Here is a 16471-nt window from a genome sequence, read left to right on the forward strand (position 1 = left end):
GCCTTATAGAATGAGTTTGGAAGGATTTTCTCCTTTTCCATTCTATGACATAATCTGAAAAGAATGGGAATTCTTTGTTAAAAGCTTGGTAAATTTAGCCTCCAGTCCTAGGGTTTTTTTTTTAATTAGGATATTTTATACTGATTTAATCTTATCACTCATTATTGGTATAATCAGGTTTTTCTCTTAAATTTGGTTCCCATGCTGGTAGGTTAGATATATCCGTTGTCTAATTTCCATTTAAATGTTAATCTGTATTCTCATGGATTTTATTGAGCTTTTTATAACTGTTTTGAATTCTTAATCAGGTATTTGGTTGTTTCAATTTTTAAAACTGTTGATGCAGAGTTTGGATAATTTGGAGGTGTCATATAACCTTATTTTTTCATATTTCTTATGTTCTTACATTGAGATTTGTACACCTAATAGATTGTATATTGCCACCACCTCTATAGGGTGGAATCATTAGCAGCTTTCTCCTAAAACTGTGCCTCAGGATGTCAGCTTGTTGTGCAGTATTGGCTTTGATGCTAGCTGAGCAGTGTCATACATTCTCTCTGTGGCTTCTCTGGCTATGATTAGTGAGTTTGGGTGCAGTATAGATACCCACTATCTCCAGGACTATGCAAGAATGTAGGTCAGCCAGGTTTGGTGTAAACAGCACTAGATTGGGATGCTTATTGTGTGGCTGTTTCTACACTAGGAGTGGTGCCCCATTTCAAGTGATGAGTGCTTCTTCAGGCACTATGGATGCCAGCTCTGTTGCTACTATGGGCCTCTGGCACTAGAATCCCCAGCAGTGAAGAGAGGCAATGAGAGGACAGTAGCCTTTGTTCCTCCACCAGGGCTGCATGGGAAGAGGTGATGGCAGCAATCACAGTGCCATTCTGTTTTGCTTATATCTAGTCCTGGCAACTGCATGGCGCGAGAAGCGATAGGAGTGACAAGTATTAAGAGCTGTATAGGTAGGGTCAGTGGTCCTCTCTGCTGTTTCTATAGGAGTGTCCACCTGGCTGCAGGACTTCAGTGTCCATTCGCTGTGTGTAGCTGAGTTTGGAATATGCAAGGGTTTCTGACCTTAGAGCAATCTAAATTCAGATGGTAGCTCCTTTCTCAAGACACCTCATGACTACAGCTTGGGTGTTCACTGGAAAATGTTATAAAATTTTTGAAATTCACAATTACAACGACTGTTTTCCCTGTGACCTCCCCTCAAATGGACAGGGAGGCCATAAAAAATGCTCATGTTAAACTCAGATGAGAAGGAAAAGACGTTCTATATGATCCTACTTTATTATAATAAAGATCAGAAAGTTCTTTTGGTGTTTCTTTCCTTTATTAAGATCATTTTTATTATCAATACAAACTTTGCCAGGGGATTGAATGGATCGTTGCTTATACCAAAGTTTTGGCGTAGAATAATCCCTCAAGAAATGATTCCTGGGATTGCTATCATCTTTCCCCTGCATTGTTGCCACATCTTTTTTTCCCTTTTTTGAAATTTCAAATGGAAAGCTTTGTTGAATAGTTGTTATAATATGAGCTGAGATGGCTACAGAACCTACTAGTTATTTATCTAGGCATTTGAGAGCTCTTCTGTTCTCTTTTACTTCAAGTTCATGATCAGTGCATTCATAAAGTGTCTATAAAATCATCTGAGGCCGGGGAAAGGTCAGTAAACAACAAATCTATTTATTTTGTTCTATTTTTTCCCCTATAATGGAACTCGGATGTGATTTCTCTTATGCTTCTCAGTAGTCACCAAGGGGAGAGAATCTATAGGCCTGGTTCCTGGCTATAAGCAGGTGAGCCTTTCTGGAAGGGTTCAACCTGGAGGAATTCTGAACCCTAGCACATGGATACTTTTACACTCATGATGATAAAGGATATACATAGGGTCTCGCCCATCCCAGACCCCTAGCCCTTGGCCAGTAGTCCTTCATCTCTTGCATGAGATGGCCCATAATGTTGTCAAGGCTTTACCTTGGGCCTTATTGAAAAAGGGTTCTGCCTAACCTGGATGCCAGAGATTAGACCACATGGTCTTTCTGTTGTACTGAGGCTAAGAAGGTGTTTAGACATTTTAATCCAGACAGCAAATTATTACTGTAAAATAGAATTCCATATCCCCAGAGCTTTAAGCCAAAAGAAAAAAAAAAGGTTGCCCTCTGAGTAACCACCAGGGCCATGTGCACACACCCGCTACCAAAGGGCTGGGATCCTCTAGCTGCTGGCAGCCTGGCCATCTGCCCCTGGTTAGGATGAATGCACATTGCAGCCCCTGCTGCAGACTTTTGGCTAATGTTGCCTTAAAGCAGTAGGTTCTGTCCCACCACCACAACACAGGGAGTTGTTGGCTTTAATAAAATTGTCTTGTAAAAATTGCACTTATAGTGACACAGTTTTCCCAGTTGTTACAAAATAACATTTGGATTCTACTCACTTTGATTCTAGGGAGAGCAAGGAAAGCAGGCCACCCCAGGAGTGCTGCAGTTCTTATTACACTTTCCCCAAGACATACTGTTAACGCAGATGATGTGGAAGAGGAGGCTAGCATTAATGTAAATTATGCTGTATGTGTAAATTGTATGTGAATCCCTAAGATCATGCAGAGCAATAACAAGCTATTTTCCTGCTTCTCATAATGATATCTGTGTGTTTCTCCTTACATGGCCCCATTTAAACTATCTCCTCTCATTTACCCAGTGCTCTTGTTTCAGAAATGTGTAACTAACTCAAAAGCATTCATTCATGAGACAGGACAGGGGTAGGGTTCAGTGGCTTCCTGAAGTTTTGCTGAGTCAAAACTTGTGCTTGGCCACAGGCAGATGGATCTTCCAAACAGATGAAACAGTTTGGGACAGATTTTCCCAACACTAATTATAATGGCCATGTCAGCCCCAGGGCCAGCAATCCCAGTCTCTACTGATTCTTGGCAACACGGCAGCATGGAGCATCAACAGCACGGAGTGTTGAACACTCGATGTCTTACCCTCCAGAGCTTGCCCGGATTACTATTTTGTAAAAAAGAAAATTAAAATTTCATAACAAAAATATAAAGACAGTAGTGAATACATTGCATTTTGTTATCTTGAAAGTATTAAGAGTACAAAATATAAGCATAAAAAATTGTCCAAACAATATTACCACAAACCTTTCTTTTCAATGAACTAAGACCAGTAGTATTTCTACTGGTGTATTTCTTTTCCAACCTTTCTCCTTCCATCCCACCTGGGTTTCTCTTTCCTTTTGAACAGTTTCCTCCCATTTCACAACATTTATTTTACATTTCGGATCTTATTTACTCTTTCAGCTTCTCACAGCAGGAAGACAATGTGCTATTTACACATATAAGTTTGATTTATTTCACTTAGGAGTATGGTCTCAAGGTTCATCTATTTATCTATAAAAGTCTCAAGTTTATCTTTTATGGATGAGTAGTACTCCACTGTGGAAAAAAAAAAAAAAAAACACATTTTTGTATCCATTCCTCAGTTGATGAATATTTGGACTATTGCCAAGATTTAGTTGTTACAAGTTGTGCCACTACAAACATGGGTACAGTAGTTTGATGCTTTTAATTCTTCTTGGACGATAACCACAAGAGGAATAGCTGGGTTGAATGGGGCCTTTATTCCTAGCATTTTGAAGAATCTCCATATTGAATTCTGCAGTGGTTTCGCCAGTCTACCAACAATGGTGGAGCAGGGTTTCTTTTCTCCCACAGTTCCTTCAGTATTTGTTCTTGTTTGGTTTCTTGATGATAACCTTTCTTTCTGGATTGAGGTAGAATCTCAGTGTTGTTCTAATTTGCATTTCTTGAATGACCAAAGGTGTTGAACATTTTTTCATATGTTTATTTGCCATTGTATTTCTTCATCTGAGAAGTATATATTCCTTTATCTGAGAAGTATGTGTTCATCTCAAATTCCCATTTTTAAACTGGGTCCTTGAATTTGGGGGGCTTGATTTTTTTTTTCAATTCTTTGTATGTTCTAGATACAAGTCCTTTGTCAGAAAGACAACTAACTATAACTTTTTCCTACTCTGTGGGTTGCTTTTTCACTCTATTCCTGATTTGTTTTGTTGTGCAAAAGCTTTTTGATAAGGAGAGATCCCAGTTGTTAATTCTTTGTAGTATTTCCTATGTAATCAGGGTTTTGTTCATGAAGTCTCTACCTATAGCTATGTCTTCAAGATTTCTTTTTTTTTTTTTTTTTTTTTAGTGTATTTGGTACAGGGTCTCACTATGCAGCTTGGACTCATAGTGATCCTCCTGTTTTCAGCCTCCCCAGCCCTGGGATTATAGGCATTCCCCACCAAGTCCCATCTCCACATGCCCCGGATGCAGGGCTGACAGAGCATATGTGCTTGTGTCTTCAAGATTTCTACCTACTTTCTCTTCCAGTTAGTTTAGCATTTCTATTTTAATACTTAGATTCCCTGACCCAGGCCAGCGAGATAGCTCAGTGGTCTAAAGCACCTGCCTAGGCAAGCCTAGGCAGACACAGGGCTACAGTTCAATCCCTGGCACCACATGCCATGCCAGCCTGGCCCTCAGGGTGGGCTGCCATCCAATATAATAATAATAATAATAATAATAATATTCCCTGACCCATTTTTATGTTAATTTAGTGCATGGTGATAGATACAGATCTAGTTTTAGTTTTTGGCATATGGAAATCCAGTTTTTCCATCACCATTAATTAATGAGTTTATTTTTCTTCCAGTGAACATGTTTGGCCCCTTTTTCAAAAAGAAGGTGACTGAATGTTTTGTAGTTATACCTGCATTTCCTATTCTGTTCCATTGATCCTCAGTTCTGTTTATTTGCCAGTATCATGCTGATTTATCACATTAGCTTTGTAGTATAATTTCAAGTCAGGGATTGTGGTTCCCCCTGACTTGTTTTTGTTGCCCAGAATTGCTTTTGCTATTCTAGGTGTCTTCTGCTTCTAAATGAATCTTTAGAATGTTTCTCAATTCTGTGAGGTATGCTAATGGTATTTTGATCAGGACTGCATTAAAGCTATATAACAATTTTGGGAGTATGGCCACTTTCACAATCTTGGTTCTTCCTATCTATGAGCAAGGGATATTTTTCCATTTTCTGATACCCTTTTCCATTGCTGGACTTCACTGTGGCCCTTAAGTAGAAGAGGGGGATAGCCCGCCCTGCCCACTTCTATTCTGCTTGTCTGTGTGCTGAAGCACAATGCTGCCTCACCTAACTTACCAACTGCTGGCTCATATTGCCACCGCAGCTTCAAATTTTCCATGCTGCTAGAACACCTCCCATTGTGTGCACCCCAGTCAGAGGCCTGCTGTGTCACTGGTGTTCCTGCCGCTGAGGGCCCTGCTGAGTTATTGATGCCATTTCCAAAGGCTGCCAGCTTCCTGCTGAGGAGTCCTTACATATCCTTTAGAGGGTTGTGATTCACTTTTCCATGTGTTTCTCGCTGCCCCCTCTATGTATCTGTAGTCTTTTTCATGATGCCCATAGAGATTTTCCTCTGAAAACCAGACAGAGCAAATGTGCCTACAGATGCTGGAAGATGTAGGAAGACCTGCCCCTTTGACATGAACCATGTGTTCATGTGCATGTGTATACTCCCCACCAGGGGGCAACCATTTGCATTTCTGTAGTAAAACTATAGCTCAGGCAACAAAATTTAAATATCTTAAATCCTGCCTTAATTGTATAGCATTCTTTTCCAGACTATCACTGGGTGACAGTTGTGGTTGTAATGTTCTCAGTGTCTATAAAATTACCTACCTGAATAATCTTCAGTATTATGGATATTATGATATTCTTAAGAACATTTATAACAGCACGTTAATGCATGTTAGACATACTGTAATGAATTTGTTAGATATAATAGCACCTCCAAAAAGCATATGACATTTGAAGTAACAGTACTCTCCTCCTGGCTACCTAAAATAAAAGGAACTCACCCACAGTGAGAGAAGTTGACAAGATTATGAAGGACCCAATTAGTGCTGGGGTATTTCACTGCTTTTCATATGCCCAACTCTGTCCTAGGGACCAGAGAGCAACAAGGGATAGCCAAGGCACAGAAGAAATCTAAGCTAGGAGCTGCTCTCAACAAGCTTGCAGTCTTTTTTATCCAGCTGAGCCTGGCTTGGGGCTGGCTGCTGCACTCAGCTCCTTCCTGCTGCTGCCCTTGCAAGTGAACCTGTTATGCCCCTCCGGCAAGATGTTCTGCTCCTGGACTAGCTGGGTGGTTTTGTCCCCTACTCTCTCTGCAGGGATTGCAGCTGCAGGGTTTCACCTCAGGCCTGTGTGCCAGGCCTGAGCTGAGACTGGAGGGGACAAGGTGGAGTAGAGAGGAGAGGCAGCTCTCCCACACACTTACTGGGTCTGGGCTAGGACTGGATCTGGGGGTTCCCGGAACGTGACAGAAATTCTCACTCAGTGGGCGGGGGGGTGGGTGCTGCAGAGTGGTGGGGGTCCCAATGGGGTGGAAGAGTGTCTCACCCACTCTATACCTAGGCTGGGACTGGCAGGTCCCTCTGGGACAGGGTAACTAGAAGCTCTCCCACACACTCACCAGGCCTGGGCTAGGACTGGATCTTTGCAGTCTTTTTTAAAAAATGATATAAAACTTAACCTGAAAATCAGACATGAACTAATAAAGTCCTAAGTTGGACAAGAAAGATATTTAGTGACAGAGGTGTTAGGATAGGCAAAGAGGTGGACTATACACTAAGGAAGGTATCATGATTCTATGATCTACTAGCTGGCCTTCCTTCTGGAATGTTTTAGCCAAAATTGCCACATTTTTTCCTCTTTCTCTCTCCCTCCATCAGTCTTTTCTTTCCTTCTGTGTATCTTCTTCCTTCCCTTCTATTCCTACTCCAGTCTTTTTCCTTCACTCCTAATTTCTTAATTCTATTTATCTTCCTTCTCTGTTCCCTCTTCCTTCCCTCCCCCTTCCTCTCCTTTTTCTTGCTTGATTTACATTCTCACTTTCTCTGACTGCTTGTGGCCAGATATCTGTGTGTGCCAAATGCTGTGCCCTGCCCAGACAAGGAAAGTAAACAAGATTTCCATGTGCGCTAAAAGCTAACAGTGTGTTTATCCTGTGAAAGGAAGTCTGGCTCTGTGCTGGTGTTCCTTGGCTGTCCCGCCTTGATACAGCCTCCCCTGGCACCTTTGCAGTTCCCCCAAAGCTTTCCGAACAAGTTCCCTCTTCCCTCAGCTTCTTTTTCCCAACAATGTGGTACTATATATAGAATCAACCACCCCGAAGATGACACTGATTTATGTGTGCTTCTGTCAATTTGTACACATCAACAGAGTGGTAAGCGAGTCAGTGGGAGTGGTAAGGAGCCCATAGATTGTGCTAGAATTAGCAGATCAGAAAACAAAATTACCTCTGCAGTGCTAACAGCGCACAAGCTGCTTATTTATGTGGAGAGCTCTTATCTTTTCCTTGTATTATAGAAAGTCATGCCTGGACTATAGCTCAGTAGTAGAGTACTTACTTAGCATACTCAAGGCTCTGGGTTAGATCCCTGCACTGCAACAAAATAAATAAACAAATCAGAGCAAATCAGTCCCTCTGAAAACGATGAGTGTTAGAGTTAGAAATTTTTAAACAACCAGGAGAACCCAAGGACAATATCAAACATTGAAAGCATATACAGGCTACCAATTTTTTTGCAACGAAAGTCATCTAGGTAAGAGAGAGCATCAAGTTTACAGCAGTCTTCGCCATTCTGTGGAGCACCAAGTAGATAGTTTATGGGAAATGCAGTGGCACAGTCCCAGCCCCATCTACAGATGGGCTAGAACCTGCACCTAGTGCTGTGCAGAGCTGTCTTGACCATGAGTACTTAACTCTCCTGATACAAGCTTTTCATTTGCTCAACACTATCTGAGGGCTTGTGGGAGATGGGACATGCTGCTCTGAGGGTAGGCCTGGACTCAAAGTCTGAGCACAGCCCTTCCCTGGACCCCAGGGTCCCAGCTGTGACAGACAGGAGCACAGAGAAAATCTTTGATCTTGGAAAGAATTCCTGCTCAAGATGAGCGGTGGATAAATTCTCCCCAGAACTCAATTCATGAGTTCTGGGTACTTGGTTTTATGTGAGAGTCCCCAGCTCTTATTTTTCAGTACCAAGAACATACCAGTAGGATTGTAAGGGAGATTGTGTAGGCAGATGACAAAGCTGGCAAATGATAAGTAAGAGAAATGTAGAGTTAAGATAAATGAAGATATTTGTGAAATAAAACTTCTTTGGCCACAGAATGAAAGTGAAGAGCAAGTTGAATTTTCATTGAAAGTTCCAAAATGTTAAATGTGAGAAAAGGTTATTTTGTCAGGGGAATGGAAAGGTCTAAAAATCATGAAACTAACCTAAAAAGTTTCTCCTTGATCTTTCTCCTCACATGCAGTGTAAATACATGTAAGGACATTTTTAGAATTTAACTTGGAACCTTATGAACTGTGTATTTTAGATAGGATTTTATTTGAAGTAATATGTTCCACAATTACGATATATCTCTACCCATAATATTTACATCTGTATGGCATCTTTGTGTTACCTACACCACCACCAGAAACGTACTTTTAACTACATTTGCAGAGATTAATTTGCATTACATTAAGTTTTAGTTTTGTCAAAATTTGAGAAATGGCTAATTGCTATCCAAATGAAGTAATAGTAAAAATTTCAAATTCCAGTTTGACTACATAGCTGTTTGACTTTGGGCAACTTACTTAAATATGTCTAAGTTTCACCATCTGAAAAATTGGTCGTTATGCAATATTATGTGTGTGTGAAACAAAATGGCATGTGTAAGCACATAAGTCTGCTTTGCCATTTGTTTTGTGCTTAAATGTGCAAAAGACCTATGGCTGCCTCTCATCTTGAGATCCTTACCACAGCCTGTGGACAGGCGCATTAGGAGTGGCTCTCCCTAAGACCCATGCTAGTCCCTGAGGGGCAGCACTCAGACCAACCAAGAACAAAGAGCAACACTTGAGTTTCATTGTAATCCCCTTGGTGCCCTGGGTTTTGCAAAAGAAAAAACAGTTCCCTTGAAAGAGGTTAAGCAACTTAGTACTTAAGTGGAAGATAGCTAACAATGGTCACTCCAGGACTAGGATGCAAATCTCTTATGCCTACATTTCTTCCTGCAAGCTAGGGGTATGTGTGCTCATTTCCTGAGCTTTTCAGTGGAGTAATGCACTGAGGCCAGGAATGGCCGCAGTGAGTCTCCATGGGTGGCAGTCCTCCCCTGCTGCAAGCGCCTTCTGCTGCCTTTCGGCTGGAGCCTGGGCTCTGGTAAAAGGAACACATAAAAAAAAAGTGGTCTCTCAAGTCAATACATGCTAGCAGAGGCTCCCTGAATGGTTTATATGGAAGTACTCAAACATCAGCACATAAGTGTGTACCAGCCTCAGAGTTTTGCTGTTAATGTGCACATAATTCTGATAGTGTTTTTACCACACAAGACCCCTGTGCTCCTACAGTTCCCTCCCCACGGCATTCATCCATGAACAGAGGTATGACCAGGAAGATTGTTGCTGGTCCACGTGGTCTAATCACTAGTGCTTATGGATTAGCATCCCTAGTTAGGAATAGGGCACCGCAGCCACACCTCGGGGACCTGTGCCCTGCAACTGCACTTCCTTTCTGAGTTTCCCTGCACAAAGTTCATAACATTTCTGGGCCTTAGTTTCCTCATTTATAAGCTATTCTCTATTTGCTGAGAAGGAAGTAAGAATCAAAGTGTAGTTTCAGAGGATTCTGGTCAGGAAAACATTCTCTGACCACAAGCTCTTGGACCTCCCATAAGCAGTTGCAGGACTGCCAGACAGGCTTGCCTGGCTAGACTCTGCTGCCTCTTGCATAGACCCTATCTTCAGATATTTATCTTACCTGCAAGAGTGCAGCTGTTTCTGTCCCTTCTGAGAGCAGCCCAGGCTTCTTCCATGCTTTTTAGACTGGAAGCTAGCAGCTGGTGGGCCCTCTGAGCTGACTCATTCTGTCTGCTTTGCTGTGACCCATGCTTGACATGGGGAAGGTGGCTCATCCCATGGGAGGCACTGGAGTTGGACCCAAGACTGCTGCCCTATGTTGATGCCCTGCACCTTCTTCTTTCAAAGGAAGGTGACAGCCTCATTAGCATTAGAGAAACCACCTCCTATTTAAAAGAAAACTAGAAGACATTGGACTTTTTACCAGAAAGAAATGATAAATGAGGTGATAGATATGCTTAACTTGATAGAAACATTGCATAAGGTATGCTTGTATGCAAGCATCACATTACCATATGCACAATGCCTAGGTTTTTATATGCAGTTAAAAATGAATTGAAAATGACCCCATGGGCCAGCTAAAATCTGAGTTGACCACATCTCTCTCTGCACTTGTCACATTTGGCTTCCAAGTACGATGCTTGATCCACCTAACACAAAATTTTCGTGGCAGTGTTGTTTTACCATTCTATGCAGAGATGGACAGTGTGTCATTGTACACCTAATCTTCACAATAACATTGAAAGAGGTATCATTTCCCTTACACACATGAAGGAACTGAGCATTGTAAATACCAAGTGATCTACCCAAAGTGACACAGCTTGAGGCCAGGGCTAGAGTAAAATCCAAGCCTGTTTAAGTCTCTGTAATTATGTGGGGTAATTGTTAAACAAATTGTCTGGGCTGCATCCAGATGGCTAAGCTAGGCTCTCTAGAGGATCCAGGAAAGCTACTCTTTTTTAAAAGTGCCCCAGGTGTTTTCTCTGTGCCCCTGGCTGAGGTTGGGCGAGATAGGCTTTGAGCAGACAGTACACAGGTGCACCAGCTTGCTGAGCTGCTCTCCCCAGCTCTGCCTCTGATGACATGCTTGACCCCCAGTCATCCAGCATCCCACAGGGCTGCAGGGAGTGCCCTGGGCAAGAGGAGGACATGGCTCCCCAGTGCCTCTGGGAAGAAGTACTTGGCAGACTTGCCAGGACCCTTCAGGGATCTCTGCTTTTGTGGGTGGACTTGGGATTCTATTATGCCTTCTACCTTGGTTTTGTGGGAAAATGCACTCAGATTTCAAAATAATCTACTAACAGTTTTAAAAGACAGCTACTCTCAACTTTCAGCATTTGTGTGATTTAACTGAAGTTTTTATATTAGAGGCCTAAAAATACTGAGTATACATGGAATGTGTTCCATGTCAATAGTAAACAGAGTTGATTTGGCTTTCTGGTCTCTTTGGTATCTCTTTAGTGAGTCTTAATTTTGGTAAATGGAGAGTATAAACTTGAAAAATTACATCTCTGCAGTGATTATATCAAGGGAAAATATGAAAGTTCTGATTCACCAAGCATTTTATGTGCCCAAATTTTGCTAAGCCAATAGTTTTCACACCCTTCTTATTAAATGTTATACCTAACTGCTTACACTTAAACTAGTATCTTCGTAAGAGCCATTTAGCTTCTAACAATAATAGAGCAGGATTCAAACAGGATGTCCGACCCCAATTTAGTCACTTTGCTGCATGAGACTTCAGTTGCACTGTGTTGTTCTCTTGTGAGTGGACATGTAATTGTGTACCAGTTCCTTAAACTCAACAGAGAGAGACAGACAGACAGACAGACACAGAGACAGACAGACAGACAGACAGACACAGAGACAGACACAGAGACAGACAGACAGACAGACAGACAGACAGACAGACAGACAGAGGGAAACAGACAGAGAGAGAGAGAGAGACAGAGAGGAGAGAGATTATGATGCAAACAGAAGATGAAGGCTTTATTAGGATAGACAGAACTTTGGATTATTTATTCCCTAAAATAAAATGAGTTGTTGGTATAAACATTCCTGTGAATATTTCTGAGAAAATATATTGCACTAAAATTTTACCTGGATTTTATGACTAGATAACAAGACTTTTATTGCTTTAGACTTATAATTTTGTTTTCCTTCCTAAACCCTCTCAATCTCTGGTTTCTGTGAAATTAAAAGAAGTTAAAGGAGTTTGAATGGCAAGATATCCCCTCAGAAGACCCCTGCTCTTTTCTGAGTTAGAGAAAATCTTCCCCCTTCCTAGCTGAGGATGAGGGTCCTGGTCCCAAGGAGTTTGCCCTGAACCCTGGTGTGTCGGGAGGCTGTTCATCCCAGCTCTGCCTGTGTGGTAGCGTCCTCCTGAGGAGCGGTCCCAGGGCTACTCAGCACATGGCTTCACCACATTCAGCACTTTACACACGCTCACATGAGGACATTACTTGGCAGCCAAGGAGAAAACTGACTGTTTGTCTTGCTGCGAAAGATCCGCCTTTCCAAACCCTGCTTTAAGATGAGCTCCTTTCCATGAGTGCTTTCTCCTTTCTCACAGATATCTGCCAACGAAATCGAAATGCTTTTGATGAGGCTACCACGCATGTTCAAGCAGGAGTTCACGGGTGTGGGAGCAACGCTGGAAAAGAGATGGAAGTTGTGTGCCTTCGAAGGAATTAAAACCACCTAACTGTGAAGATCAGGAGCTCTCTGAAATTGAAACAGTGTGAACCTGGCTGGGACTATGGCGTGTGTGAGGAGGGTTAGGGTTGCCTAATGCAGAACTTGTGCAGAGCCGTCAAAGCCTGACTTCAGTTACATCTGTGGTGTTCTCTTGTGAGTGGACATGTAATTGTGTACCAGTTCCTTAAACTAAACAAAGCTTCATACTGTGACAGATCTGTTTCCTATGAAAACCAAGCAATGATTCCACAGTCATAATGATGGCAAAATCTTAAAATAGGCCCAATTTGCAAATAGCTCACCAAGCAAAATATTTAAAGTTAATGATGGTGTAGCGATGGTGGTTGCTAGGCTACAGAGTTGTGTATGTAATGTATAGCTGAAATCATTAAGTGACATTTTCCTGAAAAGTCTTTCTGTTTTAGTTTAAAAGAAAAACAGTGAGGAATAATACCAAAAGAAAACTTGAATATGTGTCTGAACAGTTATTGTATTTTATAAATTAAGTTATATGCTGTTCCAGGGACTTTTGCCTTTTTGAAGAGGCAGAAACTATGATTGGACTCCTTGAGAATGCTTTATCAAGAATATTATTTTTCTAATGTAACAATTCTCCATCTTAGTTCTTTTAACATGGACTGCATAACAATTTTCATAAGATGTAAATAAAGGAAAACTAGTGCTACTGTCTTGTACTTGTTATGTAACATTCAGGTTTCTGCATCAAAATAAACATTGAGTAAATATTCCTGTTACAAATTTTATAGCAAAGATATTAATTTTTTTCAATAAATATGACTTCTACCATGTTGATTTTGCAAGTTCTTTGATGTATTTTGGTTATTTGTTAAGAATTCTTTTTCTCATTATTTAATCCCTTCTTATATCCACTTTAAATGATTAAATATATAATAACACTTAGAGACAAAACATTATTTCAAATAAGAATATATGAAACTGGAGTGTATATATTATCAACAGAAGTCATTATGCATAGAGTAGATGCTATTTAAAATATTAGGACAGCATTCAGACATAATCATCATAACTTACCATTTTGTGTGTCTTCGTGGCCAGGTATTCAGTAGCCAATTGGTTGATTTCATCATGCTTTGAATTTACGTAATTGTATATTTGCTAGAAAAGACACAAATTAGCAAATCAGGACTTCACGTATGAGCCAACAACTTAGATGAGACTTGGGTTTCCCATCTTTAATAACAAGTACATTACCTTTTATTTTTCATTTTGTGTATTTTTTCTTTTTTCATTTTGACTTCTTGTCAGTCCCATAAATATCTCGCTACGCAGATTGCACTTGTGGTGATCCTCCTGTTTTCAGCCTCCCAGCACTGGGATTACAGGTGTGCATCACCACGCCCAGACTCTGTCACTGGCTCAGCGCACCCCCAGGGGGCGGACTCAGTGCTGCACGCAGGACCAGGAATTGAACCCTCGTCCCTGCACTTGCCAAAGCAGCTGCTTTGTCTGCTGAGCTATCTCACCAGCCTACATTATCATTTTAAAATTGGTCTCTTTTTCCTGCTTTTTCACATAACATCACAAAAAGACAGGTATTCAAGATATTAATTTTAAATGAAACAGTTTTTAGAAAGACCACTGTGGATTGTTCTTTGAAATCATAAAAAGATTTTCATAATCCTATATTGGGCACTATTCTTCTCAAGTTATTTTTATTGAACTCTGAAAAATTAGGGTACTTGTCATCAGTCCATAAATATCTCTACGTTCATTTGTTCAAGCTGAGGGCTAACACTGAATACAGGGACGAATAAGAAAATGCTCTCAGTATGGCCAGAGTTCAGTGGGAAAAGACATTTTCATAAAAGTTCCTATACAATATGATTGGGGGAGCAATACAGACTTGATCAGGGAGTCAAATGTATTGGAAATGTCATAGTACCAGAGGCTTTCCCTGCCATCTGTTCATGCCACAATCACCATCCTGACATATTTCTAAAGTCAGGAGCTGCAACAAGCACATGACGGCAAGCAAGCAGGAGGCATCCTTTACAGATAATGTTATTATAAAAAAAGAAAAAGTAAAAGGTTTACCTAAAGGGTAATGAGAAAAAAGAACACATTAAAATGATTAGGAATAAAGACATAGATTTAGTAAGGACAAGGCTTGCCTGTTCAGAGGCAAGCCTGGAGAGGTGATTGGATCATGAGGGCACTAACCTCATCCCAGTAAGCTGTGGGTGAGTTCACTGATAAGTGGGCTGTTAGGAACTGGGACTCAGCCGGAGGACATGACTAGGTATACCTTGAAGGCTGTAACTTGTCTCAGCACTTGCTCTCATTTCCCCTCCTCTCTCTATTTCTCTCTCCCCAGCCCCCTCAATCCATCCCTCATTTTTTGCTTTTCATCTTCCATGAGATAAACATCTTTCTCCACCATTCCTTTCCACTGTGATGCCCTCTGCCTCACCTCTGGCCCACAGCAATGAACCAACAGACCATGGACTGCAACCTCTCAAACCTTGAGCCAAACTGCGTTTTACCTCCTCCAAGTAGTTTTGCTCAGATGGCAACAAAATTCTGAACCATTGCAGGACACGAGAAGAGGTACTGTGATTAATGTTGTTGCATCTATCATGGAAGCATGATAGATGTTTTTATGTATTCTTATTGGTATATATTTATTTTGGAAATTGTCATGCATATACACATGTACACATACAAGCTCAACACACATACATCGTCTCTTGATTGTTTTCAGTCTCATTTCTCCCCTCCGCTCCACCCTTGTCCCTTAATCCCTTTCCCTCTCTAAAACATCTTACCTCCCTATTTCTTGCCATCTCTCCTTTATTTCACACTTGAATTTCCTTATATTTTGGGTGCTCACATAAGAGAAATCATGATATTTAACATTTTGTGTCTGATTTATTTCACTTACCATTGAAGTCTCACAATCCACTGTGGATCCTTTTAAGTGTCCATTCATACTTTCGGGTATTACCAGGAGTCACTTCAGCAGGAAAGATTTACTGTACAGAGTTAAAGCCTTGATTCAGACATCTTCATCCTCACAAAGCCACTGTAGCACTGCAAAAAGGAAATGGGGAGGCGATTTCAGATCTGTAAAGAAGGTGCTATCTCTATACAAATGGTCCTGGGCCCTCAAGGAAAAATCAGAGGAATGTCTAATTCACCTTCCAAAAAATATTTGAGTAAACCCTACAGATAATCTGCTCTAGAGAAATCTATGTTATCTGGATATATTTATTTATACCTGAAATTATGTTGCTCCTCTAGAACCATATTACTTAATTATATTTTAAATTAGGTATATGAATAACTTTTTTTTGGAGGAAAGAATTTCAAAATGATTCTACAGACCTTAGTTTCAAATGGGACTTCAATGATGCCCTGAGGAAGGTACACAGACCTGTGGGGCTGATCTAGAGTCTACCTGTGGCTGTCATCCACCTTCTTTAGTAATTTATGTGATCATACTTGTCCCACAAAGAAAATGAGAGCTCAGAATTTTAAAATTACTTGGCCACCTTTGCCGTTAATAACTTTTTAGTCCAAGATTTTACCTGAAGATTGACTCTGGAGTATATTCTTTTCACTTGGTCCAGTTTCTAGTCCCAACTCCACCCACAAGCCCAGTCCCCTCCCCCATCTTAGTCACTTTTCTCATTGCTGAGGGAAAATGTGCAGCTCACAAAGTCAGAGGTGGAAAGGCTTGTTTGGCATACAGTTCACAGAGGTTTCAGTTCCTGCTCAGCTGGCTCCAAGGATGGCACATGGCAGAGGGCACCAGTTCATGGTGGGCAGAAGGTAGCAAAGCTACAAGGGAAAAAGAAGCCTCTTTCTGTCCTGCATATTGTCTCAAGGATACTGGGATTACGGCAGGGACAAACCAAACACCCACCCTTAATCTTAGCACCCTAATCCCAGGATTGCACCATGAATCAATCACATACTCTAGATTCATCTCTGAAAAGGCC

General features: G+C 41.1%; 1 protein-coding gene across 6 annotated transcripts in view; it reads left to right on the forward strand.

Moving 5' to 3' along the window:
- The window catches only part of Enox1 (ecto-NOX disulfide-thiol exchanger 1), a 661835-nt gene extending 649135 nt beyond the window's left edge, over nt 1-12700 (forward strand). For all 6 annotated transcript variants that reach the window (XM_023700180.1, XM_023700182.1, XM_023700181.1 and 3 more), the window contains one exon: nt 12364-12700. In XM_023700180.1, the coding sequence (XP_023555948.1) occupies nt 12364-12495 (132 nt within the window). In that variant the 3' untranslated portion in view covers nt 12496-12700. The remainder of the gene's footprint in view (nt 1-12363) is intronic.
- Nucleotides 12701-16471: the final 3771 nt, after the last annotated feature.

Source organism: Octodon degus, unplaced genomic scaffold (assembly GCF_000260255.1).
Source record: "Octodon degus isolate 3935 unplaced genomic scaffold, OctDeg1.0 scaffold00122, whole genome shotgun sequence".
Classification (NCBI taxonomy): domain Eukaryota; kingdom Metazoa; phylum Chordata; class Mammalia; order Rodentia; family Octodontidae; genus Octodon; species Octodon degus.